Source organism: Xenopus tropicalis, chromosome 8, assembly GCF_000004195.4.
Source record: "Xenopus tropicalis strain Nigerian chromosome 8, UCB_Xtro_10.0, whole genome shotgun sequence".
In the NCBI taxonomy this organism is placed as follows: Eukaryota; Metazoa; Chordata; class Amphibia; order Anura; family Pipidae; genus Xenopus; species Xenopus tropicalis.
Genome location: NC_030684.2, coordinates 74000012 through 74027635, shown reverse-complemented (window position 1 = coordinate 74027635; position 27624 = coordinate 74000012). Strand labels below are relative to the sequence as shown.

Here is a 27624-nt window from a genome sequence, read left to right as displayed (position 1 = left end):
AGATAATGTATACGATTCTCATACAACCTCAAGGTTGGAAAAGGGCTATTTTTGTGTTGGGTTCTGTCCAGGAGGGGCTGAAAAGTGGCAGATAAGGTTTTAAGTTGGAAAATGCAAATTTGTGCATTTAGATAACAGAGTTTTCTGTGTGAGTCATTGTAATGTATTCTATAGAAAAGGGGTATTGGTTTAAGAGTTGACTTAAGTAACAGAACAATGTTAAACTCTAGTCCAAAGGAAAGCTTTTAACAAGATAGAAAAGTGAAGTGATATGTACTTTGCAAACTTTCTCCACCAATACTAAATAAGGAGAAAATGCCATTTGACAGGAAAAGGGCATTTTTATCTGAAGTAATGCAAATAGTTCTTTACTATATGAGCTGTTTATTTAAAGTATAAGTATGGGACCTGTTATTCTGAATGCTCAGGACTTGGGGTTTTCCTGATAAGGAATCTTTACATAATTTAGGTCACCATACCTAAAGTCTACTAAAAAAAACATTAATGAAACCTAATTGAATGGTATTAGCTCCAATAAGAAATAATTATATCTTAGTTGGGATCAAGCAAAAGGTACTGTTTTAAGAAAAGGGAATCACTTTTAAAAATTTTAATTATTTGATTAAAATGGAGTGTATGGGAGTTTTTTGGATAACGGCTTTCTGAATATTAGATTTCATATTTGTATGCATTGCAAATAGATGTTACCTGATCTTTCTTTAATGTTCAGAATTCCAGAAAGTGAGGCTTTAAACTGCTCCTGCACATCTTCTGGTAGATCAAATGAGTATGGGTCTGTGACAAAAAGGATAAAAAATGATATAGACAAAAGCTTAAGTAGGAATGGGACTGAATGATCTGTTGTAAATGTAACAATAAGAATAAGGGACAATATTGCTACTGCCAGGCTTTGAGATCAGTGGTCTATTTCCCAGAATTGATGCAGTGCTCTGATCAGTGTTCTGACCTTGTTTATTTGACATTCACATTCAGACTGGTTTGCCTGTCAGTGTACAGCAACTGGGAAAATGCATGAGGCTAGATAGCAACAGTATAGTGGGAGTAAGTGGACACTGGAAGGAAGGGTATTACTGTTTTAACTTAATAAAGGAATTCATGCATGCATAGGATGCAAATGTTTTTATAATAAAGTAGAAATAGAGCAATGAATTCACTGAGTAGAAGAGATGCTTGACAGATTACAGTGAAAAAGCGAAAAGAAAAGATGGAAGTGTTAAAGGTGTTTTAGAATAAACAGTCAATGGAGCATGTGTCATGCGTGGTAGGTTAAAGTAAAGGAGAGTAAAGCAGAAGTGAAGCAGGTAGGAAGGAAGGGAGGGAGGGAGGAAGGAAGGGAGGGGGGAAGGAAGGAAGGAAGGAAGGAAGGAAGGAAGGAAGGAAAAAGAAGAGGCGAAGGGAAAGTAAGTTGGGAGGGGATGAATAAATGGGAGAGGGAGGACTTAGTGTTTTTTCAGAGTATAATTAAAAATCACAAAACTGATTTGATATGTAATTTTTAATTTCAAGAGATTAAGCATATTTAAAACATGACTTACTAACTCCTATATTCAAGAGCACAAAAAGGCCAATTAACTGAAAGATTTCATATTTACCAGATCTCTAGCATTTATAACTCACAACTGCTTCAATATCCATCAGAGAAAGTGATTGTAATTAAATCTTAGGGGCACATTTACTAATCCACGAACGTCCGAAAAGCATCTGAATCCGTTTTTTTCGTAATGATCGGTATTTTGCGACTTCGTGAATTGTCGCAAATTTTTAGAGCGCAATACGAAAAAGTCGCGACAATTCGCGAAAGTCGTAATGGCTATGAAAAAGTCGCGACAATTCATGAAAGTCATAATGGCTATGAAAAAGTCACGACAATTCACGAAAGTCATAATGGCTATGAAAAAGTTGCGGCAATTCACGAAAGTCATAATGACTATGAAAAAGACGCGACAATTCGCGCAAGTCGTACCGGTTACGAAAAAGTCGCGACAATTTACTAAAAAGTCGTAATGGTGACGAAAAAGTCGCAAAATGTTCATTTTCCAATCCGAATTTTTCTCATTCGGATTCGGATTCGTGGTTTAGTAAATCAGCCCCTTAGACATTAGACAATACCATCTCTAAGGGATTTTACACACTAGTGTCTTTTTATCTGTTAGATACACATTTGAGATGCAGATTTAAGCGCAGCTAAACACATTATTTTATTGCATTAGTGTTTTAGCAGATTTTTTAGATGCAACTTGCTGCACTTTTTGTGTTTTGTAAAGACAACAGAATGAAACTCATGAAATTGGAACTCATAAAACTGCATTTAGTTGCATTTTAAAAAAAACACAAAATGTGAATTTTTCACTCTCAACATGTGTCTGTAAATGCATAAATAACCGTGTGTAAGAGTCATTTGTCATTTGCTCATGATTTCTGCTGTAGGGCAGGACCCATTGCAGCCCGTGTTTGCCACCAACCCGTACTTGCGCATCTGTATGGATGCTCAAATAAGGGGACTGCTAGGAAGCAGGAGGGATAAGCCTATGGGGCACATTTACTAATCCACGAACGTCCGAAAAGTGTCCGAATGCGTTTTTTTCGTAATGATCGGTATTTTGCAATTTTTTCGGAAATTGTCGCGACTTTTTCATAGCCGTTATGACTTTTTTGCAAAATGTCGCGACTTTTTCGTAGTGTTATGGCTTGCGCGAATTGTCGTGACTTTTTCGTAGCCATCACGCCGAGTACGAAAGTTTCGGATTCATTCAAGCTTCGGTATCGTGACTTTCCTTGGGCCAGGTTGGAGCTGCAGAGTGCCTATGGGAGGCTTCCAAAATCATGCTAAGTCTGAAAGTTTTTCCCGCAGTTTACGAGCGCTCCATACGAAAAAGTCGCGACAAGATACGAGCAAATCGTAATGGTTACAAAAAAGTCGCAACAATTCGCGCAAGCCGTAACGGCTACGAAAAAGTCGCAACAACTTTGAAAAAGTCGTAACGGCGACGAAAAAATTGCAAAAAATACGAAAAAGTTGCAAAATGTTCATTTTCCAATCTGAATTTTTCCCATTCGGTTTCGGATTCGTGGGTTAGTAAATCAGCCCCTAAGTGTCTCCTCTCACCTGATCTTCTTGCTCTGAAATGGGGCATAGGGACTTGCACAATTTAAGAAAGGAGACATAGTGCAAAGTGCACAAAAGTGCTTATTGTGCCCTTTTTAGTTAGTAAATGAGCCCTTATAAGTGCTTGGGGCTAGATGTATAATATGTATTTCTCCATATAATTGCGCTAAACTTTATCAATATAGGCTTAGAAAAAAACACCAATACTCCCTTTCCTTGTCCATTAGGTATTTTTTTTTTTCTATAGAATTGTAAACCCTTGCAGACAGGGCCTTCATTACTTAATGTATTTGTTTGTCATATAATATGTACCAGTATGTACAGAGCTGCGGTGTATATTGGCACTGCATCTGGGTGCAGGTTTAGTGCTATGCCAGTACCCCTTTAAGAGACATTTATCAGCATGAAATTTATTGGACTGAGAGTATATTTTATATCAATATATCTGAAAAAAAGAAATATATCTGAAAGAAAGTTGTTTTGGTTTAACAATGGCATAAATAAGAATGTGGCACCTTGGAGATTATTATGTTCAAAAGCAGCACTCACATTGACAGCTTATTTCTGTTCCACTCCACCGTCTGCTTTCTAGGCATGTCCTGTGGGGTGACCCCACCAGTGACATCCCACGGGAACAAGCATATTTAATGCTGTTGTCCATGTCATATCGAACACCAGTTTTCATAGCACCAGGAGGTATACCTGGGTTAGGGCAATGACCAGCTGTTGGGAAAAGAAACATATACATAATACAAATAATAAAATGTTATATTTTTAGGATGTTAATGAAAAGAAAAACCAGACCTTTGTTTAAAATGGGGGTTGTTAATAACATATTACTCAATATTTCTTAAATATTGGTGCAGTTCTGAATTTGGTTGTTTTAAAGCTGTGACCTTTGAATTAACTTGTTAACTTTTAAAATGTTATACCAACTCTTCAGATAGTCTTTGTTACTTATTTTGTATAGTTTTCAGGCATAGGCGGATTTTCAATAAGGCAAGGGGTGGCTAAGCATCCCCAAACCTGCTTGGCACATTAAAAAAACAAAACAAAACCTCACTCCGTTTCTGCACTGTCCTGGAAATCTTCTGTTCCTGCAAGCCCGTTCTGCTGTGCTCTGATTGGATCTTTCTTCTTGTGGATTCTCCAATCAGAGCACAGCTTTCTTGACAGACAGTAAAATTGACCAATCAAAGCACAGATGCAGTCAGGGCTTGGGAGATATGGCAAACTGAAGGCAGTGCAGAAATGAAGACTGAAAAGAAGAATCTGCAGACTGTAACTTTACCTGAGAACCAACTCTCAACTTTTGCTGCAGATTTCATCCCCCTCCCACAGGTACTATACCCAGGTACTATACGCAGGTACTATACCCAGGTACTATACGCAGGTACTATACGCAGGTACTATACACAGGTACTATACACAGGTACAATACACAGGCACTATACACAGGTACTATACTGTATCATCCCACTCCCACAGGTATTATACGCAGGTACTATACACAGGTACTATACACAGGTACTATACAGTTCTAAAGGCTGAATCACTAGCTGACATTAAATTATTTTTGCCTGATCTGACATCTATAATAATTTATAATCTATCACCTATCCTAACAGATGGATGGTAAGTTAACTCTTTCCCCCTGAAAAAGCTCATTGTGCGTTTATATATTTGTTGTTTTTTGCACTTACTATTTATTTATTTTTTTGTCATTGTTTTGTTCATTACTAGTTAGTTACAGTGGGGCCAATGTTGTGTATCAGTGCCAGTGTTATAGTGCCAGGGCCTGAAAATCTGCCATCAGTACCCACTGCCTCTCACTGCATATAATGTGCTGGTTTTGTAAATACAGACTGCGTCTCACTGTATATAATGTGCTGGTTTTGTAAATACAGACTGCATCTCACTGCATATAATGTGCTGGTTTTGTAAATACAGACTGCGTCTCACTGTATATAATGTGCTGGTTTTGTAAATACAGACTGCATCTCAATGTATATAATGTGCTGGTTTTGTAAATACAGACTGCTTCTAACTGTATATAATGTACCTGGGATGTCAGTACCCACTGTATCTCACTGCATATAATGTTCTGGTTTTGTAAATACAGACTGTGTCTCACTGTATATAATGTGCCTGGGGTGTCAGTACCCATTGCCTTGCTATAAAACTAACATAAACACATCTAAAGTTAAGTTAACTTTTAGTATGTTATAAAATGGCCTATTCCTAGCAACTTTGCAATTAGTCTTCCTAATTCATTTTTTTATAGTTCTTGAATAATTTGCCGTTCTCTTCTGATTCTTTCCAGATTTCAAATAGGGGCCAAAAATTATTGCTCTGTGAAGCTACAATTTTATTATTATTATTATTAATATCATTTTTTATTACTAATTTTTCCATGTAGGCCCCTTAACTATTCATATTCCCATCTCTTGTTTAAACCACTACCAGGTTGCTAGGGTAAATAAGACCTGCTGCTGAAATACCAAATGGAGAGCTGCTGAACAAAAAGCTAAATAACTGAAAAACCATTAAAAATAAAAGAGGACCAATTGTAAATTGTCTCAGAATATCAGTCTACATTATATTAAAAGTGAATTTAAAGGTGAACTACCCCTTTAAGCTAACTGATCACAAACATAAATGTTTGCAGATCCCCTCCCAGAAGTGCATGTATGGATACTTTTACATCCTAAGCATTTTAGGGTAAAAAAAAAGCCCCCCCCCCCCCCGCACTTTTGTACAGAATCTTTGGAAGTCAGTGGGAACGGCAAGAGGTAGTTGGGAGGTTAATTTTTTACACCAGCAGCAAATCCACATTAGCTTTTGGTCAGTCTATGTAAGCCTCCCCAAACAAAAAAGTCACCCTCTGCCTATGTTTTCAGGGTATTGCCTGTTTTCAGCCTACAAGTAAAAATGCCTCATTTGTTGTTGAGGATGAGTATGCATTTTGGCGCCAAAAGCCACTCCATGTGCCTGCACCTGGGCTGATGCAGTTGCTCCAGATGCAGATACATGACAGCACTGATGCTTGTTGTTGTTTTTTTGCAACAATTCGGTGCTATATTTTGAAAAAGTTGCACTTTTCTGCTACTTTTTCTTGCTCATATTTATTCAGTTCAGATTTCTTAGAAAGAGTTTTAATTTTAATTTGCCCCTTGGTGTTGGTTGGCAGATATCAGCTATGTGTGCCTGCACCCAGGTGAATTTTCCTTATTGATAAACAAGCAAGCATTTGATATCTTGAAATATCAAAAATATGCAGAATTTGCAACACACTGCACATTAAATATGACATAACATTTCCCCTACACTTTTTACGTAAGCTTTACAACTTTCCATCTGTGAATAGATTCTTCATTTAGTATTTCTTCTTCTCACCTCCATCATCACAAACTGCAGTCACTCCACTCCATCTGGCATTCCTTCCACATGTTCTTTCCGCAGACCCCCTCAAGGTGTATCCATCATTACAGTTGAATGTTACATTTGCCCCAACGTAGTAGGGCCCCCTGGGAAAAAACTCACCATTTTCAAATGCCTCAGGCTGAGGGCACACCATTTCTGTAAGAGATAAAAGTAGGGCAAGACCTCAAAATCTCTACTAAATCTTCCACCAACCTACTGAATATCTTCTTCGATTTTCAGTGCTGCTAACGTATAGAACCTGGCAACTCATCCCTTTAAATAAATAAATAAAAAAAATCCATAGTTGATAATTGTTTATTTATCAGTATAAATGCAAGTATATTTCACAGCCGCAGCTGCTCTTTGAGTTGGAATATGTTCTAGCCTACTACAGATTGCTCTTCTAACATAGGTGTCAATGCTGTGGAGCGGCCATATTCAATTTACCTTTGTAGTATATGTACTGCATCTGCCAGATTCTGAATGCATGTGTACTGCGTATTAGCTTTTGTTGTATTTACAACAGGTTAAGGTCTAGAGGAGCTGGAAAGGAGGGGTGCCTGAGGAATTTTGACACTTTCAATAAACCCAAGTGCTGTAAAGATGGAGCAATAGCGAAAAAGTGATTTGCTTAATACAGATACCGTGCCTGCTTAAAGCCGTGCGGCCGGGAGCGGAGGGCTGGCAGATTTCTATCCTTTTGCACTAAATGAGGCTGATATTTATATTTCTTACTGGTTACTCTTTAGAACTCTATAACTGTGCACAATTAATTACAGCCTGTGGAAAGCAGTAGTAAACTTTTTAAACAGCAGTGACAGATTAGACATATTCATTATATGATTAGAAGGCAGATGGAGGAGCATACAATCTCCCTTATGATTATACTCTGCTTTTTACACAGCTATTGTTTGGAACATACACTTACCTATAAACAGCACATTGTCTCAGAATATTACTTTCTACATTATACTAAAGGTTAACTCAAAGGTGAACAACCCCTTTAATGCTTTATTACTGAATTGGACTGGCCCCTGGCGCTCATCAATAACAGCCAATCTGTGGTGTTTAGCTATGCTGCCATCAAATAGAGGATGCAATTATATGATCATATGATAGAGTGTCTTAAAAAACATCACAATATGAATACAATTATTGCTTAACTGTGTAGGGGTGGCAAATAATGAACTTGTGGAGGGGCCCCTCCTACCTGCTCCTTTTTGTTTTAGGGCTTGGGAAGTACTTTTTTTATTTTCAGAGTTAATGATATAATGTTTTATTTTGAAGTGAAACATATAAAGTCAGTTTGGTCTTTTAATATTAGATATACAACATGTTTTTTGCCTAGTACTCATTCTGCTATGTATGCCAAAGCATTAAAACAAGTGTGTAAGTTCCATGCAGGATGCTGCCGCTTTGCAGAGCGATTTGACAAAATTGGGAAACTGGGCAGCAAACTGGAAAATGAGGTTCAATGTTGACAAGTGCAAAGTTATGCATTTTGGTAGAAATAATATAAACGCAAACTATCTACTGAATGGGAGTGTGTTGGGGGTTTCCTTAATGGAGAAGGATCTAGGGGTTTTTGTAGATAACAAGTTGTCTAATTCCAGGCAGTGTCATTCTGTGGCTACTAAAGCAAATAAAGTGCTGTCTTGTATAAAAAAGGGCATTGACTCAAGGGATGAAAACATAATTTTGCCTCTTTATAGGTCCCTGGTAAGGCCTCATCTTGAGTATGCAGTGCAGTTTTGGGCTCCAGTCCTTAAGAAGGATATTAATGAGCTGGAGAGAGTGCAGAGACGTGCAACTAAACTGGTAAAGGGGATGGAAGATTTAAACTATGAGGTGAGACTGTCGAGGTTGGGGTTGTTTTCTCTGGAAAAAAGGCGCTTGCAAGGGGACATGATTACTCTGTACAAGTACATTAGAGGGGATTATAGGCAGACAGGGGGTGTTCTTTTTTCCCATAAAAACAATCAACGCACCAGAGGCCACCCCTTTAGATTAGAGGAACGGAGCTTCCATTTGAAGCAGCGTAGGTGGTTTTTCACGGTGAGGGCAGTGAGGTTGGGGAATGCCCTTCCTAGAGATGTGGTAATGGCAGATTCAGTTAATGCCTTTAAGAGGGGCCTGGATGAGTTCTTGAACAAGCAGAATATCCAAGGCTATTGTGATACTAATATCTACAGTTAGTATTAGTGGTTGTATATATAGTTTATGTGAGTGTATAGATTGGTAGGCATGGGTTGTGTGTGCTGGGTTTACTTGGATGGGTTGAACTTGATGGACTCTGTTCTTTTTTCAACCCTATGTAACTATGTAACTAAGTGATGAGCGAATCTGACCCATTTCGCTTCCCACTAAAGGCGAAAAATTCACGAAACAGTAAAAATGTTGCGCGTCAAAAATAATTGTTGCCCGCAATTCTTTTGATGCGAGACAATTCTTTTTACGTGGGTGAAAATCCACCAATGGCGAAATGCGTAAAAACATTTTGCCCATGATTAATTAAAACACACACCTGCCAGCTAAAGGCAGGGGCTATACATATAATGCAGTTGGGCACAAACTATTTGCCTCCATACTCATTTTTTGAGTTTATAAACAGCTTTTTTTATTTAATATGCCAAACTCTAGCTACAACTGAATGATATGCTAGTCTGTAATATATAGTATCCAGTTCCATCTCTACCTGGTACTAAACTGATGTGCTAGACTTCCTCCCCCTCCCCCCACCAATACAGGTATAGGACCTGTTACCCAGAATGCTCGGGACCTGGGGTTTTCCAGATAAGGAATTTGGATCTCCATACCTTAACTACTGAAATATAATTTAATAATTAAACCCAACCTTCAGTAAGGATTAATTATATCTTAGTTGGGATCAAGTACAAGGTATTGTTTTATTATTACAGAGAAAAAGGAAATCATTTTTAAAAATTATTTGCTTATAATGGAATCTATGGGAGATGGCTTTCCCATAATTCAGAACTTTCTGGATAATGGGTTTCCAGATAACAGATCCCATACCTGTATATACAATATTACTTTCATCCCTAGCAATAGGAGAAAGTCTTACTTTTGCATGATACTGAGCTGTATTTTTTCCCTGTGCTGGATCGCATTACACTCCATTTTCCAGTGGCCTCGCATATTCGACTATTAGCAGGCCATGGATATTGCCCTGTTGGGCAGAGAAAGTGAACAATGCTGGCTTCGTTATACCCATTTGTCAGAGAAAAATTCCCTTTGTAACCAGTCTCAGGGGGACAATCAGCACCTGCAAGAAAAACAAAAGAGAAGCAGGAATGAGATGGAAGAGTAGAATGCTGGAATCTGATTTAATTCTGACTATTGTTACAAGACTTCCTTCAGTTCTAGGTTATATAAAGTGTATAGAAAAGAATAACATCAGCAGACAGTTGATGTCTGCTGATGTTTTTTTATTGGGGATGCTAACCTTGAGATGAAATTTTAAAAAACTATTTTAAATGTTATTTGCCTTTCTTTTCTGTCTCTCGAACTGAAAGTGCTACGTTTCTGATTACTTTCTATAGAATCCAGAATACAAATTGTGATGGAAAATTTTGTTATAAATGGCTTTAATGTTATTTGGAATGTAATATATTTAATTTATATGCTTGACTGTTTATACTCTGTAAACTGCTGGTTTTGACTCCTGTAACCATGTAGCAGAAGCTGCTTGATTAATAGACTTGAAGGATGACTGACTTCTGCTATGTTATTTCAAGTCAAAACCGGAAAACAGAAAGGCATAAAAAACATACTGCAGATCTAACATATTTTTAACACATCAGTGTATATGTCTAATTAATGACATATTTGAATATGATTAAATCCTCAGTTTACTTAATGCGCTTATTTTATGCCTGTTGAATACATATGGGTGCCATCACAACAAGTATTTTGCAATTGGGTGTACTTTCTGCATTGGTATGCTGAACTGAAGCTACTAAAGTATAGTAAAAATTGCCACCTCTTTGTTGCATTTCTTGGATGTTGGGGGGCTGCTACACAGTTGTGTAACTAGAGATGGCTGGGTGCAAAATGTGTTCCCACCACCCCCCGTCGTCCTCTAGATTGTGCACAAAAATAATCTCCTTGCCATTCCACTGCAATATGTCTTTATCATGGTTCCAGTGGGCCTGAGTCTAAGGGGCAGATTTATCAAATCACGAGTTTGAATCCCGAATGGGAAAATATCTGAAGATCGCAAATATCACAAAAATGCTTACAAAAAAATCGTATTAGTCACGATAATATCGTATTGGCGATCCGAAAGTCACAAAATTTTCGTACCATACAATTGTAAACTGCGGTAAAACCTTTCCAATTTTTTCGTGCAAGCGTACAAAAAAGTCGTGCGGCATACGAAAAGTCGTGCGGCATACGAAAAGTCGTGCAGCGAAAATACACTTGGAGCGTTCAAATGAACGCTCCGAGCGTTCGTGCCTTTGTAAATGTGCCCCTTAGTGTGATCACACCCCAAGTAGTTATGCCACTGTTGCTACGACCACATGGAAGATTGGCCCACCTTTCTTTAGAAATATTACCAGTAAAGCCTTGGGCCACAGAATGTGCATTATTCAATTCCTATTTATATGTGCTTGCTAAAAAGAACAAATGTCTAAAAAAGGCTGTGAGGGACTGAAAAGAGTTAATAATTACTACACTTACTAGTCTGGGGGCTAGAATATGCATGTATGTAGGATAGTACATGGGCATTTTAGCAGAGTAATAAATGTTAGACAAAATAAACAACAGCAATAATAATAATGTGATTATTATAAATACAGAAGTATGAAATAAACACACCTGTAACTAATAATGAGAAAATATTAAATGAAGTTAGTATATAGGGATGCACTGAACCCACTTTTTGGGTTCGGCCAAACCCCCGAACCCACCCTGAAGGATTCGGGCAAATCCCGAATTGAATCCGAATCCTAATTAGCATGCTGGGACCATAGAAACTGAATCCTTAAAAAAAGCCGGGATTCGGCCGAATCCCTAACCGGATCTGGGATTCCGTGCATCCCTATTAGTATATTTAGCTTACTTAAGCTAAACAACAGAACTTATGAAATATTAAAAATAGGGAGGAAAATGTAAAATTAAAAGAGAAAGAGAGAAAATATCTTAAACATGTAGTATAAAATATTAATTAGCCTACCACATTTTCCTACAATATGGGATAGTTTTATAAAAGTGCTGGTTAGCATTTCTAAGTCACTCAGTGACATATGTTTTCAGTGCTTTTTTTTTTTTTTTTTCAATAGCTGGAATTAAGTAGTTTATAGGTTACTTACCACAGGATAGTGCATACAGTAAAAGTGCATATGCGTTAATTATACAGTATTGTGTTTGGAAAGCTAGCAAGTGGGAGGAAGTCTTCTGCCCATAATTAGTTTAATTGGTCTATGGGTATAATATGTATATTTTGTTTATATCTGTGAATGTAATAATATCTCCTTTCTATGTTTGTCTGCAAAAAGGCATGTTGACAGAGCCAGATCTAGGAGTAGCACACACACATTTGCCTAGGGGAACAATTAAATAAAATATGTTTATTGTGGTGTGCCCACCAGCTCTTTATCTATCCTAATCCTTACTTTGTCGCATGGTCTGATGGGAACAGGGGACACAGATTGCTGCCCATACCTAGGGTGACAGCCTAGGGTGACAACCCTCCTTGACATGACTCTGCATGTCCAACTTTAAGAGGGTATTGTATATCAGCAACAGCATATTTCCCCAAAGTCCCAGTAAAAATCATACATTTCAAAACATGGACTGTAAATGAGTGGAACTTTCTTGAAAGTGTACAGGGTTATAGGAAGATGGAGGGGATGTCTGGATAAAATTTGGTGTTTTACTACTAGGTAGCAAAACATTGGAAAATAAATGTTCCATTTAATGTGAAATATGTTTAATAACAGGATCAACACCTAGGTATACAAATAGACAAATTTGTCTGTGTTGAAACACTGCACTTAATGTGGCTTAGCACAAAATGCCTTCTGTCTTGTGCCTATTGCTGTGATTGAGCCCATGTGCCCAAGAATGTTTGCAAACTTACATGCAATTACATAACAATATATCTCCATTAACTGGTAACAAACATACTTTCATTGTGGCTTAATTGTGCACAGTGCCTGAAATGTCACAACATTTGCCCAAGTTTTAATCAGATGCACTTATTCTATAATTGTAGGAAAATACCCTACAGTGTGGCAAATTACTCCTGTTTTTTTTTGTTTGTTTTTACTTTAACTCAGCATATTTTACAAATGATACAGATGGCTAATTGCTGGCATATGTAAAGTAACATACCTAGTAATGAAATGAATGGCAGAAGGAAAGTGCTTAGTATGAGCTGTCTTCTTCCAGGCACCCAGCTTTTGTCCATTCTGTGCCACATGTTCTACAAAAATGATCATGAAGCTAAGTTCGCCTGATGTCAAAAGGGAGGAGGAGAAGAGAGGGGGTGGACAATATTTATACACAAGGAAGTAATAGGAATGTGGAAATTGAAACTTTGCAAACAGAGAAACTGATGAAGCCAGGCTGCTTTGTATGTGTGTGACACACAAAATAACTGACTCACATGTAACAGCATAAAAGGATACCAGGAGGGTTTTGAGGTTTTGGTACGCTTAGGGGCTCATTTATCAATGTACGAATTTCTATTGTGTTAAAGTACAATTTGCAAAAATTCGTATACTTACGAACATTATGAAAAAAAAATATTGCACAAAAAACTTTCTGAATTTGAACCTTCAATGCATGTTTTTGGAAGCCTCCCATAGGACTCAATGGCACTCTGCGGCTCCAACCAGGCCAAACGAAAGTCACGATACTGAAGCTTGAATGAATTACGAAACTTTCTTACTCATTGCAACAAATACAATTTTATCGCACAAATTGTTGCAAAGTATGAAAAAGTCGCGCAAATCAACAAAAATATCGAAGAAAATACACAAAAGTTCTAAAAAAAAATACGAATTTTTAGTAATCGGACCTGTCGTACATTAATGAATGTGCCCCTTTGTCAAATTCTTTTTGCTGTGGAATTCTCTCCCTGAAGTTGTGGAGATACATTAGATGGAGATACATTAGATGGAGATACATTAGATGGAGATACATTAGATAGCTTCAAGAAGGGGTTTGATGGCTTTTTAGCAAGGGAGAAAACACAAGATAGCTACAATTGCTTTCATCAGTGGGGTACAATAGGTAGTCCAGTCAGGGGCTTCGTGGCAGAGGGGACCCCAAGATGTAAGAAAGTGTGATTTGGGGGGGTTATTGTACAAACCGGATTCCAAAAAAGTTGGGACAGTAAACAAATTGTGAATAAAAACTGAACGCAATGATGTGGAGGTGCCAACTTCTAATATTTTATTCAGAATAGAACATAAATCACGGAACAGAAGTTTAAACTGAGAAAATGTACCATTTTAAGGGAAAAATATGTTGATTCAGAATTTCATGGTGTCAAAAAATCCCAAAAAAGTTGGGCCAAGTAGCAATAAGAGGCTGGAAAAAGTAAATTTGAGCATAACGAAGAGCTGGAAGACCAAATAACACTAATTAGGTCAATTGGCAACATGATTGGGTATAAAAAGAGCTTCTCAGAGTGGCAGTGTCTCTCAGAAGCCAAGATGGGTAGAGGATCACCAATTCCCACAATGTTGCGCAGAAAGATAGTGGAGCAATATCAGAAAGGTGTTACCCAGCGAAAAATTGCAAAGATTTTGCATCTATCATCATCAACTGTGCATAACATCATCCGAAGATTCAGAGAATCTGGAACAATCTCTGTGCGTAAGGGTCAAGGCCGTAAAACCATACTGGATGCCCGTGATCTCCGGGCCCTTAAACAACACTGCACCACTAACAGGAATGCTACTATAAAGGAAATCACAGAATGGGCTCAGGAATACTTCCAGAAACCATTGTCAGTGAACACAATCCACCGTGCCATCCGCCGTTGCCAGCTGAAACTCTACAGTGCAAAGAAGAAGCCATTTCTAAGCAAGATCCACAAGCTCAGGTGTTTTCACTGGGCCAGGGATCATTTAAAATGGAGTGTGGCAAAATGGAAGACTGTTCTGTGGTCAGACGAGTCACGATTCAAAGTTCTTTTTGGAAATCTGGGACGCCATGTCATCCGGACCAAAGAGGACAAGGACAACCCAAGTTGTTATCAACGCTCAGTTCAGAAGCCTGCATCTCTGATGGTATGGGGTTGCATGAGTGCATGTGGCATGGGCAGCTTGCATGTCTGGAAAGGCAGCATCAATGCAGAAAAATATATTCAGGTTCTAGAACAACATATGCTCCCATCCAGACGTCATCTCTTTCAGGGAAGACCCTGCATTTTTCAACAAGATAATGCCAGACCACATTCTGCATCAATTACAACATCATGGCTGCGTAGGAGAAGGATCCGGGTACTGAAATGGCCAGTCTGCAGTCCAGATCTTTCACCTATAGAGAACATTTGGCGCATCATAAAGAGGAAGGTGCGACAAAGAAGGCCCAAGACGATTGAACAGTTAGAGGCCTGTATTAGACAAGAATGGGAGAGCAATCCTATTCCTAAACTTGAGAAACTGGTCTCCTTGGTCCCCAGACGTCTGTTGAGTGTTGTAAGAAGAAGGGGAGATGCCACACAGTGGTGAAAATGGCCTTGTCCCAACTTTTTTGGGATTTGTTGACACCATGAAATTCTGAATCAACATATTTTTCCCTTAAAATGGTACATTTTCTCAGTTTAAACTTTTGTTCCGTGATTTATGTTCTATTCTGAATAAAATATTAGAAGTTGGCACCTCCACATCATTGCGTTCAGTTTTTATTCACAATTTGTTTAGTGTCCCAACTTTTTTGGAATCCGGTTTGTAGTATGAGATTGAGGGATAGGTAGGGTTTTGACATAATAGGGCATACCTATGTGTACACTGGGCATTTTCTTTTTATTGGCCCAGATTCTACTTGTCAGAGCCCAGATGACCACTGGGCTAATACACAAAAAGGTTAAACTTGATGGAATTTGTCTTTTAAACCTAATTTACTGTGTTACTATGTAGCTGGGCTTCGTAAAGTAAAACACCACAAGCGCAATAATCATATTTTTATGAAGAGAACATTTTTGAAAAATGTTTCCCATTTAAGTCCATAATTTCTGGAACAATCCACTTAAGGATGCAACAATAATGCAAGTAGAATTAAAGACAAACCTCCATGAGGATGAAGGGATTTCTGACATTATGGCATAAAAATGTGAGCAAAAGGCCTACTCTTTTTCAGGTGATATGACACCTACTTCGATAGGCTGTTAACCTATGTATAGAAGACACATTAGGGTACCATGCAAATAATTTCTGGACACACTTAAAGGAGAATGCAAGTCAAAATTTAAAAAGCATACTGCCCAATAGTCCTCCTATTGTTTAGCAAAAACGCCACACTTTTGGCTCACCTAATCAAATATTTACTCAGTCACACTTACTTCACATTTTCTAGAACAGGAAGCCATCTCTAAAAAGGTATTCTCCCTTCCTTTCCCTCCTTGCTTCATACTGCACATGTGTTTCATTCCCTCCCCCCCTCCCCTCTGCCAGATCCGCTTCTGATTGACTGGTGGGCATGTGTAGCTCAGAACAGGAGACAGGATCAAGTTACACACATGCTCAGAGAATAGGAAGGCTGCCGCTGGCACCTACAGGAAGGACAGAGATATTTCAGTGATGTCACTGTAGTCTTCACACTGCTGTAGGCTGCCAGCACCATATCTCAGAGAAGCAAGCAGGGATCTGGGAATTTAGATATGCAGTAAGTACTTAAAAAGAATGCCTTTAGACTTACTTTTAATTTATATTAACCTTTCATTGTCCTTTAAAAACTGGCAATAAAAATTTATAGCTTAACCTTAGGTTGTTAATATGGCTGCAAGAAGCAAGGGCATTGTTGATCTTGCAAGGAGGGGGCTTTGGATCTATATGAGGATACTACTTTAGAGTATAATCTGTGTGAAAAATTGCAAATTGTTTCAGAACAGAACTCTCTACAACATACTAAAAGTTGATTTAAAGGTGAACAACCACTTTAAAAAAGCCCTGACATTCTGCAAACATTTAACACACTACAAGTTATACAAAAATGATGGAAAAAGAATAGAATGTTGAACTCCAAAAGAACAAAGATAGCTTAAAGCTAACAACATCTGATTTGTCTTCAGAAAGGCACTTTACAGGTCACCTGCTTAAACATTAATAGCTTAGTGATTGGTTGGGGTTTCTGTTAATGGGCAACCTTAGTGTCTTTTATAAATGGGTGTTTGTCAGATACTTTATCAGACATACCTATGGCTGTCCTATTATTGAGACTGCAGGTTAGCACTCAAGTTGTATATTGGTAAGCTAGCAGAGAAACTGAGAATGGGGAATGTAAAAAAACATTTATGCTGGTTTACAAGAGCTGGTTATGCAAAGTTCAAGGTTAACAGCCACATTTAAACTCCACAAATTCTGGGAAGCATGGATTGAGAAACACTCCTGAAAACCAAGGACAGCTGCCCACTAGACAGAACTGATCTTTGCACATTGCACATTGATATTATTAACTAGAACTCTGCTGTGATATTTTGAAACATCACACACAAACCAAAAGTACCTGTTCTGCAATGAGACCAGACCACTTTCAGTTTCCCAGAACACCGCAGAGCAGGGAAGATTTATCTGCTCCTTTCTCTTTAAAGGGGTTGCTCACCTTTGAGTTAACTTTTAGTATGATGTAGAGAGTAATATTCTGAGAAAATTTCAGTGTCGGACAGGGTCCCCAGGGGCCTACCAGAAAACCTTAAACCATAGGCCCACTCTCCACTCTCTTTATTCTCCTAGTTGCTTTTATTTACATACTAGCATGTATTTTTCCATCTATTTCTTCCCGTTGTTCCCATTCAAATATAGGAAATGCCCATGAAGTAGACCAAATGAGCAGGAGGGCACCTGGGCCCACCGGGAGTTTTCCTGGTATTGTGGTGGGCCAGTCTGACACTGGACAATTTGCAATTGGTCTTCATTTTTTCTTCAGCAGCTCTCCAGTTTGGAATTTCAGCAGCTATCTGGTTGCTAGGGTTCCAGTTACCTTAGCAACCAGGGAGTGGTTTGAACGAGACAGGAATATGAATAGGAGAGGGCCTGAATAGTAAGATAAGTGATAAAAAGTAACAAAAACTCAATTGACAGACCTGTTCTGTATTCTGAGATTTGGTCAACTTACCTGATCCACATAATTGTACCGTTACATCACCACTATTGACCTATTGAATGCCTGTTATAATTATTATGCATAAAATACCAATAAAAATCTAAGTTACAAAAAAGAAAAAAGTAACAAAAACTAAAAATTGTGAGCAACATAGCGACACAGAGCTAAAGTTGTTTGGCTGCCGGGGTCAGTGCCCCCCATTTGAAAGCTGGAAAGAGTCAGAAGAAGAAGGCAAATAATTCAGAAATGCTAAAAAAATAAATGATAATGTACAGTCTGTTACAATTTAAGGAGACATTGATCTTTTGCAAAATCCTACCAAAATGGCCAGACAGCGGGGGTCTGCTGTACTGTGTATAAAACATCGCTGATCATCACAAGTAAGCAAGGCACAATCAGTACCTCCTTGTTGGCCACTGCCAAGATATTTTACAAGTGGTGCAATTATACCTTGGGCAGTCACTTTAAATTGTAGGGAGGTTGCCTAGTAAAGGAGAACTAAGGCCAAATATTAATTAGGGGTCCCATGTACTGCCCCAACCCTTACAGCAGCATAAAAAACACCCAGGATTGCCTTGTATCAATCTTGAAAACTCAGACTTATGTAGTAGTGTTTTAGGTCTTAATGACAGGGCACTTTTTTTTTTTTATCTCTTATGGCGATCAAGCATGCTCTCCTGAAGACAATACACTATTTGCTTGAAGTGCGTGTTATTCTGGTTTACGAGCAGAGGATTGGAAGACAAATGGCCTGTAGACCAGTAGTTTTGATGTTAAAATGACAGCTATGTGCACAATAAATGTACACAATGCACATCCCTATTATATAGGGGAAGTGCATACAAACATTTTTTTGTATTGATGGTAGAATAAAGATATTATGTAATTATTATACAATATTTTAGTGTTGAGGGAATCCTGAAAGTTGTAGTCTATCTGTAGCTGAGCTCCACCACTTTTTACCATGAGATCTGAACCATCTTACCTGCAATGCTTGGGGGCTCTTGTACCCAGCCTTGGCAAGTATACTACATTTTGGCTCCATTATCTTTAGAAGAGACTCTTTTTATTACATTTTTTTTTGTCCAACATGCATGGCAATACAAATAACTTAGCAAACAAGTATACTAAACACATTTGCTTAAAAAGGTCAAGACTCTGCCTGGAACCAGTACTACCACCCACAATCCCAAAACTAGAGAATGTGCCTTAAGGGCTGCATTGAATACCCATCCTTTACTACATTTAAAACCACATACCCATCTTTTTTTCCCACCCTGACAGGCCTTGATTTGTGGACAGGCCACAAAGGCCCAAGCCTGGGACGGCATGCCACCTGCTGGCCAAATATGCACTGGGGACTGGGACAGGAACTATTGAAATCTCCCGCCCATCCAGTCCCCAGTGCAGGCAATCGGTAAGGGGGTATGGCGATTGCTGGGGGTTGTGGGTGCGAGTGCCTAGAGGAGAAGGGGGGTGCGAGTGCACAAGGGGGGTGAGGAGCCTAGGGGTGCATATATTTAAAATCCAGTAGAGCATGCTGACTCAATAATGTAACAAAAAACATTGTTTTATGCAATGAAAAAGTGACAGAGGCAAGTTTTTTGGTCCGGTCATGACAAAAGAAAAAAAAATGCAGGACCCATTATTCTGTCATATTCTGTATTTAGAAATGTAGAACTGCATTTAGGCAGCCGCCACCCACAAAATCAAAAAGATTAAAACCATATTCAGTGGAGGGCTTCAGTGGTTGCACCCCTCATTCCGGGATTGACTTGTTTTAGCATCTGAGGCTGGAAAGCAAAATGATGACCCAGTGCATTTGCAGTGGTTGCCTGCAACATTCATAGACATGACAGATTCCAGAGTGGGTCCTTCCCTTATATCACACCTCTTGAGCTGCAGCCATATTGTAAAATGGCCTATTTATTTATTTATTTTTTATAGTTTTTGTATTTCTTTCCTTCCTTTTCTGACATTTTCCAGCTTTGAAATGGGGTCACTAACCCGAGCAGTCAAAAAACCTCTGTGAGGCTACAATTTTATTGTTAATGTTACTTTTTTAATTTCTTATGTTTCTTTTCCTCTCTCTCTTCTACACCACTACCTGGTTACTAGGTGAAACTGGACCCCAGAGCTGCTAACAAAAAGCTAAATAATTAAAAAACCACAGATAATAAAAAATGAAGACCAATTGCAAATGATGTCAGGGTAGCATCATAATAAAAGTTCATTGAAAGGTGAACAACCCCTTTAGAGACTGCTGAGCTTTACCTCCATACCTCCTTTACAGCACCAACCCTAACAGAGTGTGTGCTAATGCTTGTGCTGGATAGGCCTACGTAAATAGCTCAGTGCAACAATATTACTCTGAACCGAAAAATAGATAACGCTGACTTATTCAGATGCATGATATTAGGTAACTCGTCATCAAATTAGTTCTTATGTGGAGCTGAAGCTGATCCAGGAGATCTTTTCTAACGGTCTTCAATTTTATTAAAGAACAAAAATCATTTATCTCAATTAGTATCCTGGAGAGACCTGCCTCCCCACTCCTGAAAGGCACCACTGCCCCTTCCTATTTGCTATACATGTTCCCAAAAAAAGTGCTGCAGGATTTGCAGAAAGACAAATGTAATATGCCATAGGTTGTTAGAAGAAGGCTTTCCTAGCTGCTTGGTCGGCAGTCTTTATTACCCCATATAAGGCCAGCTTTTGAGCAGAATGAAGGAGAACGTTATCTGACATTCAAGTGTGACGTCTGACTATAGCCCTAAAATACTTCTATGCGGTTGGTCTCTTAGGGGCATATTTATTATGCTGTGTAAAAAACGCCAAGAAAATTTGCCACACATCGCCAGGCTTCGTCTGGCGACGAAAAATCGTAAAATCGATGTAATTGTTTTACGCATTTTTTCTCTCACCTGAACTTATGGAAAATAACTGCGTAATATCCGGTGTAATATCCGGAGTTCAGAAGGTTGATCTTTTCCATTTATTTTACACAACTTTTTACTCTGTTTTACACAACATAATAAATACGCCTCATAGTAATAGCATTAAGTTGCAATCCGCCACTTTTATTCTATATTTTTAGAATAAAATGATAACACAGACCTATTCAGAGGTTTTCGTTTTAGGGCTCTGGCACACGGGGAGATTATCTACCCGAGTTGCCATCAGTTGCCATCCCACCGGCGACAATGTAAGTCGCCGGTGGGATGGCACACGCGGCGGCGCAATTTCAGTAAATTGCCGAAAATGCCTCGCGAGGCAACTTCAGCGATTTGCCAAAATCGCCTGCGCAGCGTGTGCCATCCCACCGGAAGGATGGCAATTCGGGGAGATTAGTCGCCCGCGAACAGGGAGATTTGTCGCGGGCGACTAATCTCCCTGTGTGCCACAGCCCTTAGCCATTTATTGATTACTGAATATATAAAAGAAGCAGCAACATGGGGGGGGGGGGGAGTGCAGGGGCCACAGTAACTCGATACTTTACTTGTTTCTGTTTAGATGTAAAGTAAATGCTTCCATAACAAAGAGCAAGAGAGCAGCAGCTTTACCGGCTCGGCTTGCTACACATCACTTAGTAGCCGCCCCTAATGTTTCCCGTATATCTGGCAGCAATGCCTGCTGCGCTTTCATCTTTAACTCCAGACACAGCAACTATAGTATATTTAATCTAAATTACCAGAACAGATTTTTTTTTTTTTTCTATCAAATGCTTTCTTTTTATAAACAGCACGACACTGTCTGAAACGAGGATCCCCCACCCCCAGCTTCCAGACTAGAGACTATTGCCCCTTTAAATCCTAAGGCGCAGGAAAGAGGAACGGGAAGAGGAGGGGAGAGAGAAGAGGAAGGGCTGCTGTGTGGAGCTAATGTGAGTATGATACTCTGAATGCAAGGATGCGAGAGAGAGAGAGAGAAAAGAAAAGGAACGGAGGGAGCCGAGGGCCAGGATGAGTCAGTAGCGAAGAAACCTGAATAATCGTGCGCTGCGAAAACCTTCCGCCAGTTCGGGCTTTATTGTAATAAACTGTCCCCTGCCCGGAGAGCGATCTACTTGTAACACTTGCCTCCTTTCTTCTCAGTATTGTAGAGCCGTGGCACCGTGGTACTTTTAACCCTTCCTTGTCTGTCAATATAGTCCAGTCCCCTGACAGAAATACTTACACTGCCATAAACACCTCAGTTATGTCTAGGTGATGTGCTGTTTATTAGGAGTGCAGCCTATAGCTTTATTTACTGTCTCTATACTGGGGAATAGTTCATAAAAATGAGTTTATTACATTCCCTGCATAGCAAGTCAGGCGGAACCAATGCTAAACCGTGCCTGCAAACTGGCCCAGCCAATGCTAAGAACATAAGGCTATTGTTAAAGGGGTCATTTACCTTCAAGTTAACTTTTAGTATGTTATAGACTGTCCTATTCCTAACAACTTTGCACATGGTCTTTATTATTTATATTTCATAGTTGTTGAATTATTTGCCTTGCTCTTCTGCCTCCTTTTTAACATTCCAATGGGGGTCACTGACCCCGGCAGCCAAAAACTTTTGCTCCTTGAGGCAACAGTTATATTGTTATTGTTACTTCTTATCACTTATCTTTCTATTCAGCCCCGCACCAATTTATATTCTAGTGTCACATTCAAACAGCTGCCTGGTTGCTAAGGAAAATAAGATTCTAGCAACCACATAGCTGCTTAAATGTCAAACTGAAGAACTGCCAAATTGCAAATTGTCTTAGAATATTAAATACCTACATAATACTAAAATTTAATTCAAAGGTGAACCACCCCTTTAAAACAGGGGCACTGGTAAACATTCATGCATGTGACATAATGGGTCACAGTTGTTTTAGTTAAAAATGAATACTACTTCCTTGAGTTTAAATATATTTATTTCATGATTTGCACCTTGTGTTCGTTCTATCTGTTGAGTTAAGATTTTTTGTTTACACGTTTTTAGCTTTTACTGTGATGTCTGTGAATTATCATAACCCTAATGACATATGTGTTCTTTAGGGTTATGATAATTCAGTTATGAATTTTTTTACGAAGATGATATGCCTAAAAACACTTTTGTTAAAAATGAATAAATAGAATGTGTTGAAATGCATTCTGCCTAGTCCTGTAATGATTTTCAGTATGTGTTTGATAGCCAGCCAGTCAGTCACAACTGTTATACATAGTACATGGATATTAGTCAGGACCACTGGGCAACCGCATAATTCAGGTTTGAATATTTAATCTGCTAATGCGCCATATCTGCCACTTTATGGTGCATCAGCAGATAAGGGATTGAAGAGGTGCTATAGCTACTCTTCACTTCATACATCTCTGATCATTCAGGCCAGTGACCTGAACAAGTGGAAGAATAGACGGTTGGCCTTGCAGTTGTGGAAGGCTGCATAGTTCTGTTTTTGTCTTATAAGGCTAATGTCCCACAGAAAGATTAGTCGCTGCGATTTTTAAAAAGCAAGTTCCAGCAACAAGAATAGGTTATGAATTAAACCTTTATCAACTTACATAGTCTAAATAATAGCCTGGATAGTACATTTGTTGGCTATCTATGCTAGGCTAGGTTAGAAACAAAGACAGTTGTATTTTATATTCCTCATGGTTTTCTCTTCTTTGCCTAGGATCTGACACAGTTCCATGAAGATTGAAAACTTTGCCTCAGTGTTCATTACTGCAAGTTAAAAACAGTTTTTCGCATAAATCTACAACTAATAGCAATAACATTTGCAGATGTCCTAAAAAAATATTTACATGCCTACATGCAGTAATACTGAAGACTCATTTGTGCTTACAAACAGCACATCACCAGTTTTAATTACAGTGGATATTTGCCTAAAAGACAAGTAAAGATCTTTGCTTTTCACACTGAAAAATATCCTCACAAAATATTTTTTTCCCAAACAAAGGTTTGACCTTGTGCTAAACATACTCAAATAATAATAACAACAATGGCATCTGTCCCTGACATATTACGCTTCCAGCTTCCTGGCCATGAGGCAGCCACTCTCCGCAGCATGAACCAGCTTCGTTCAGAGGAACGATTCTGTGATGTCACTGTTCTCTCTGACGGTCTCAAATTCAGGGGCCATCGGGTGGTTTTAGCAGCTTGCTCGCCCTTCCTCAGAGACCAATTTCTGCTTAATCCAGGCTCAGAACTTCAGGTCTCCCTTATGCATGGCCCCAGGGTGGTCTCAGACCTTCTTCTTTCCTGTTATACAGGCCTCCTGGAATTCTCAGTGAGAGACATTGTAAACTATCTGACAGCAGCCAGTTACCTACAAATGGAGCATGTTGTAGAGAAATGTCGTCAAGCCTTGTCCCAGTTTATTGAGCCAAAGATCGGACTGAGGGACCCTAGTAAGACTACAATTTCCCGCAGTGCCCCCTCAACAACAACAACAACGCTGCATCCTGTTTGTTCTACTGAGAAGCGTAGGTCACTAAAGACAGAGATTAAAGCAGAAGATGAGCTTGAGGAAGAAATGTTATTGATGGCAGAAGAGGAGGAAGAAGAAGATGACGAGGAAGAAGAAGGATCGTCTTCTAATATTTGCATTGTGAAAGTGGAAACAGGAATGGGTGGAGGAACAGCAAAGGGAGGAGTATTGTGGAGGAAAAGATCTGAGGAAAAAATCCTCAGGGCACAATCTGAAGAAGCCTTGGTGAATTCTACTGTAGAAGGTAGTGAGCCTGGAGAAGGTATTGTGCAGCAAGGAGGAGCAATGAAAGCAGTCTACAGTGATGAAGTGGAAGGGGGAGAGGGGGTGCTCATAATACCAAGCAGCTATCACGAAGAAGAAGATGAAGAGGTTTTTGACAGAGGGGCCAGTGGATGTCAGAGCAGTGTTGCAGTTGACGGAACAAGAAATTCTCTTGGTGATTTAGGAGGAGTTACAGGAGTAGAATCAATGGTTATTGGGGATACAAGACTGGGAAACAGAAGATCTATGAAGTGCTGTAAATGTGAGGAGATTTTTCAGGGAGTTGAGAAACTTGTTTTCCACATGCGGGCTCAGCACTTTGTATTTATGTGCCCACGATGTGGAAAGCAATTTAATCACAGCAGCAACCTTAACCGCCACATGAATGTTCACAGAGGGGTAAAGTCCCATTCCTGCCATATATGTGGCAAATGCTTTACACAGAAGTCCACACTCCATGACCACCTTAACCTGCACAGTGGTGAAAGGCCATACCGATGCTCATACTGTGATGTAAGGTTTGCCCACAAGCCAGCAATTAGACGTCACCTTAAAGAGCAGCATGGAAAGACCACAGCCCAAAATGTATTGGAGGCAGGGGTGTCTGAAATACAAGTGTTGGTGGCTTAAGGACTTCCTGCCAATACTAATGCGTAACAGCAAAATCTACCTAGACTATAAATCTGTGCTTTACGGGATACAATGAAAAAGCCTCTGTTGTGCTGTTCATTTTTGTCCACCTTCGGTTTGTGGCATTTTTAATAATTCATCTTTGCACCAATTTTAGCAGTTTACACCTGTAGGATTTAGTATATGACAATTCTAAAGACTTTTCTCCACTTTTTTTAAGGTCCCCACACCTCTTTTGCCACTTTTACATTTGCTATATAAATAACAGAGCCTTGCTCTTTTAATAAAATGTTTTTAAAGTATCTGAAATTGTTTTACCCTTCACTGTGTGTGTCTATATGTCAATCTCCTATTTTGTTTTGCTATTGAAAGCAGAATTAGTGCATGTCCCTTATCTCTGTATATTTTTTCTTATTTTAATTATTATTATGCCTGTCCTCCCTGTATGTACTCTTGTATTGTAAGAATGTACAGCGCTTTTTATCTATATACAGTAGTGCTTTATAAGCAAAGTTATACTTACTACTTCCCTGCTGGTTCTGACTAAAACAATGTAGCAGTTGTTCACTGTCTTCCAGTGCCTGTACATATGTGATTCTATTTCACTGTAAGTCTGGGGAAATTGAATGTCTTCGCTAGAGGGGAACTATAAACCACTCTGCATCATCACATTGTTTTCATGGATCTTGTAGTCATGAGCTACAGTCCATGGGACTGATACTGCTTTCAATTACATTTACAAATACTTTTAAATACCTCTAATGAAAACATATTCCAAGACTAGGAATACATTTCACTTATTGTGCAGAATTGTATATTTGGGTTTACAGTCTCTTTGAGAGAGCTAATTACTTTCCTCAGCTAATATGCAATGATAAATTGTTTAAGGCCTAACAGATATTCGACGTCTCTGCAATTAAAGTATACTTCATGGAGGCATTAAATGTGAATGTTACTTAAAGTTTATTCAAGTTCACCATAAAACAGTATAAAACCTAGAACAGTGGTTTTACTGTGGGACCCGTGTGTTATTTGGTAGGAATGGGTGTACTCCTTGCTCCCTATATATATGGCCACTGACTGAGTACAAAATATTTCATTCCATTACCCTTTATATCAAGAAGAACAAACAACGTGTATATAACAGTAATATCTGGATAAAAATTTGGTAGTGCTGTGGCCCATTAGTTGAAAATAAGCATGTACGATCCTTAAAGGGCTACTGTCAATTATTTTTAGAACAAAAGGAAGGGCGCAAGATAGCAGCTCCCAACAGATATCAAAATAGCACTCAGTAGTAAGAAATCCAAGTCCGGCTTGGGACTCCTCCAGTTACATGGGAGTAGAAGAAACAATAGGTTACCTGAAAGCACTTCTAATGTGTAGCGCTGGCTCCTTCTGAAAGCTCAGACTCAGGCACAATGCACTGAGATGGCTGCCTACACCGATATTACTATTAACTAAAAAAAATACATTTGTTGGTTGAAGAATCATGACAGAATTCCTTTAAGTCACAATGGATATTTACTTTAAATGATTTTCTTGCTTTTTATGCGTATTTGCACTTTGTAATTGAAAATGTAGGCTGGTTGTTGGGGGTCACTGACCACAGCAGTATAAAAAGAGACATGTCAATTCTCCTGGATTTCCCAGGAGTTACCCTTTTCCCCACCACTCTATGGGGTCTATTCATTAAAGTACGAGTTTGAATCCTGAAATGGGGAAAATTCGAATTAAATACGATAATTTCTGATAATTGTAAATATCACGAAAATGTTTACAGAAAAATCATTAGTCAGGATAAAATATCGTATTGGTGATCCAAAAGTCAAAAAAAATTTGTATCCGAACGATAGTAAACGGTGGGAAAACCTTTCTGACTTTGATCCTTCTGTGCATGATTTTGGAAGCCTCCCATAGGACTCAATGGCACTCTGCAGCTCCAACCTGACCCAAGGAAAGTCTCCCATAGGGCTCAATGGCACTCTGCAGCTCCAACCTGGCCCAAGGAAAGTCTCCCATAGGGCTCAATGGCACTCTGCAGCTCCAACCTGGCCCAAGGAAAGTCTCCCATAGGGCTCAATGGCACTCTGCAGCTCCAACCTGGCCCAAGGAAAGTCTCCCATAGGGCTCAATGGCACTCTGCAGCTCCAACCCGGCCCAAGGAAAGTCTCCCATAGGGCTCAATGGCACTCTGCAGCTCCAACCTGGCCCAAGGAAAGTCTCCCATAGGGCTCAATGGCACTCTGCAGCTCCAACCCGGCCCAAGGAAAGTCTCCCATAGGGCTCAATGGCACTCTGCAGCTCCAACCTGGCCCAAGGAAAGTCTCCCATAGGGCTCAATGGCACTCTGCAGCTCCAACCTGGCCCAAGGAAAGTCTCCCATAGGGCTCAATGGCACTCTGCAGCTCCAACCTGGCCC

At 39.3% G+C, this 27624-nt stretch overlaps 2 protein-coding genes across 6 annotated transcripts in view; one reads left to right on the top strand and one right to left on the bottom strand.

Moving 5' to 3' along the window:
* The window catches only part of c2 (complement component 2), a 37297-nt gene extending 24249 nt beyond the window's left edge, over positions 1-13048 (bottom strand). The window contains exons 1-5 of the mRNA XM_002942973.4: positions 12908-13048; positions 9633-9833; positions 6524-6706; positions 3677-3850; positions 709-795 (exon numbers count right to left, since the gene is read on the bottom strand). Coding sequence (XP_002943019.3) covers positions 709-795; positions 3677-3850; positions 6524-6706; positions 9633-9833; positions 12908-12995 — 733 coding nt within the window. The 5' untranslated portion in view covers positions 12996-13048. The remainder of the gene's footprint in view (positions 1-708; positions 796-3676; positions 3851-6523; positions 6707-9632; positions 9834-12907) is intronic.
* Positions 13049-21466: 8418 nt separating this feature from the next.
* On the top strand, positions 21467-25506 carry zbtb12 (zinc finger and BTB domain containing 12). Of its 5 annotated transcripts, none has more exons than XM_004917134.4 (2): positions 21467-21731; positions 23493-25506. In XM_004917134.4, exon 2 carries the CDS (start codon positions 23820-23822, stop codon positions 25200-25202), a length of 1383 nt encoding a protein of 460 aa, XP_004917191.1. In that variant the 5' UTR covers positions 21467-21731; positions 23493-23819; the 3' UTR covers positions 25203-25506. The 5 variants fall into 5 exon arrangements, with proteins under 5 accessions (XP_004917191.1, XP_004917192.1, XP_002943018.1 ...); XM_004917135.4 differs by having other exon boundaries at positions 21725-21814; XM_002942972.4 differs by lacking the exon at positions 21467-21731 and adding an exon at positions 21738-21879.
* The last annotated feature ends 2118 nt before the right edge of the window (positions 25507-27624 follow it).

Coding starts and splice junctions, on each gene's coding strand:
- zbtb12 (XM_004917134.4), top strand. CDS start 23,820: ATGGCATCTGTCCCTGACATATTACGCTTCCAGCTTCCTGGCCATGAG.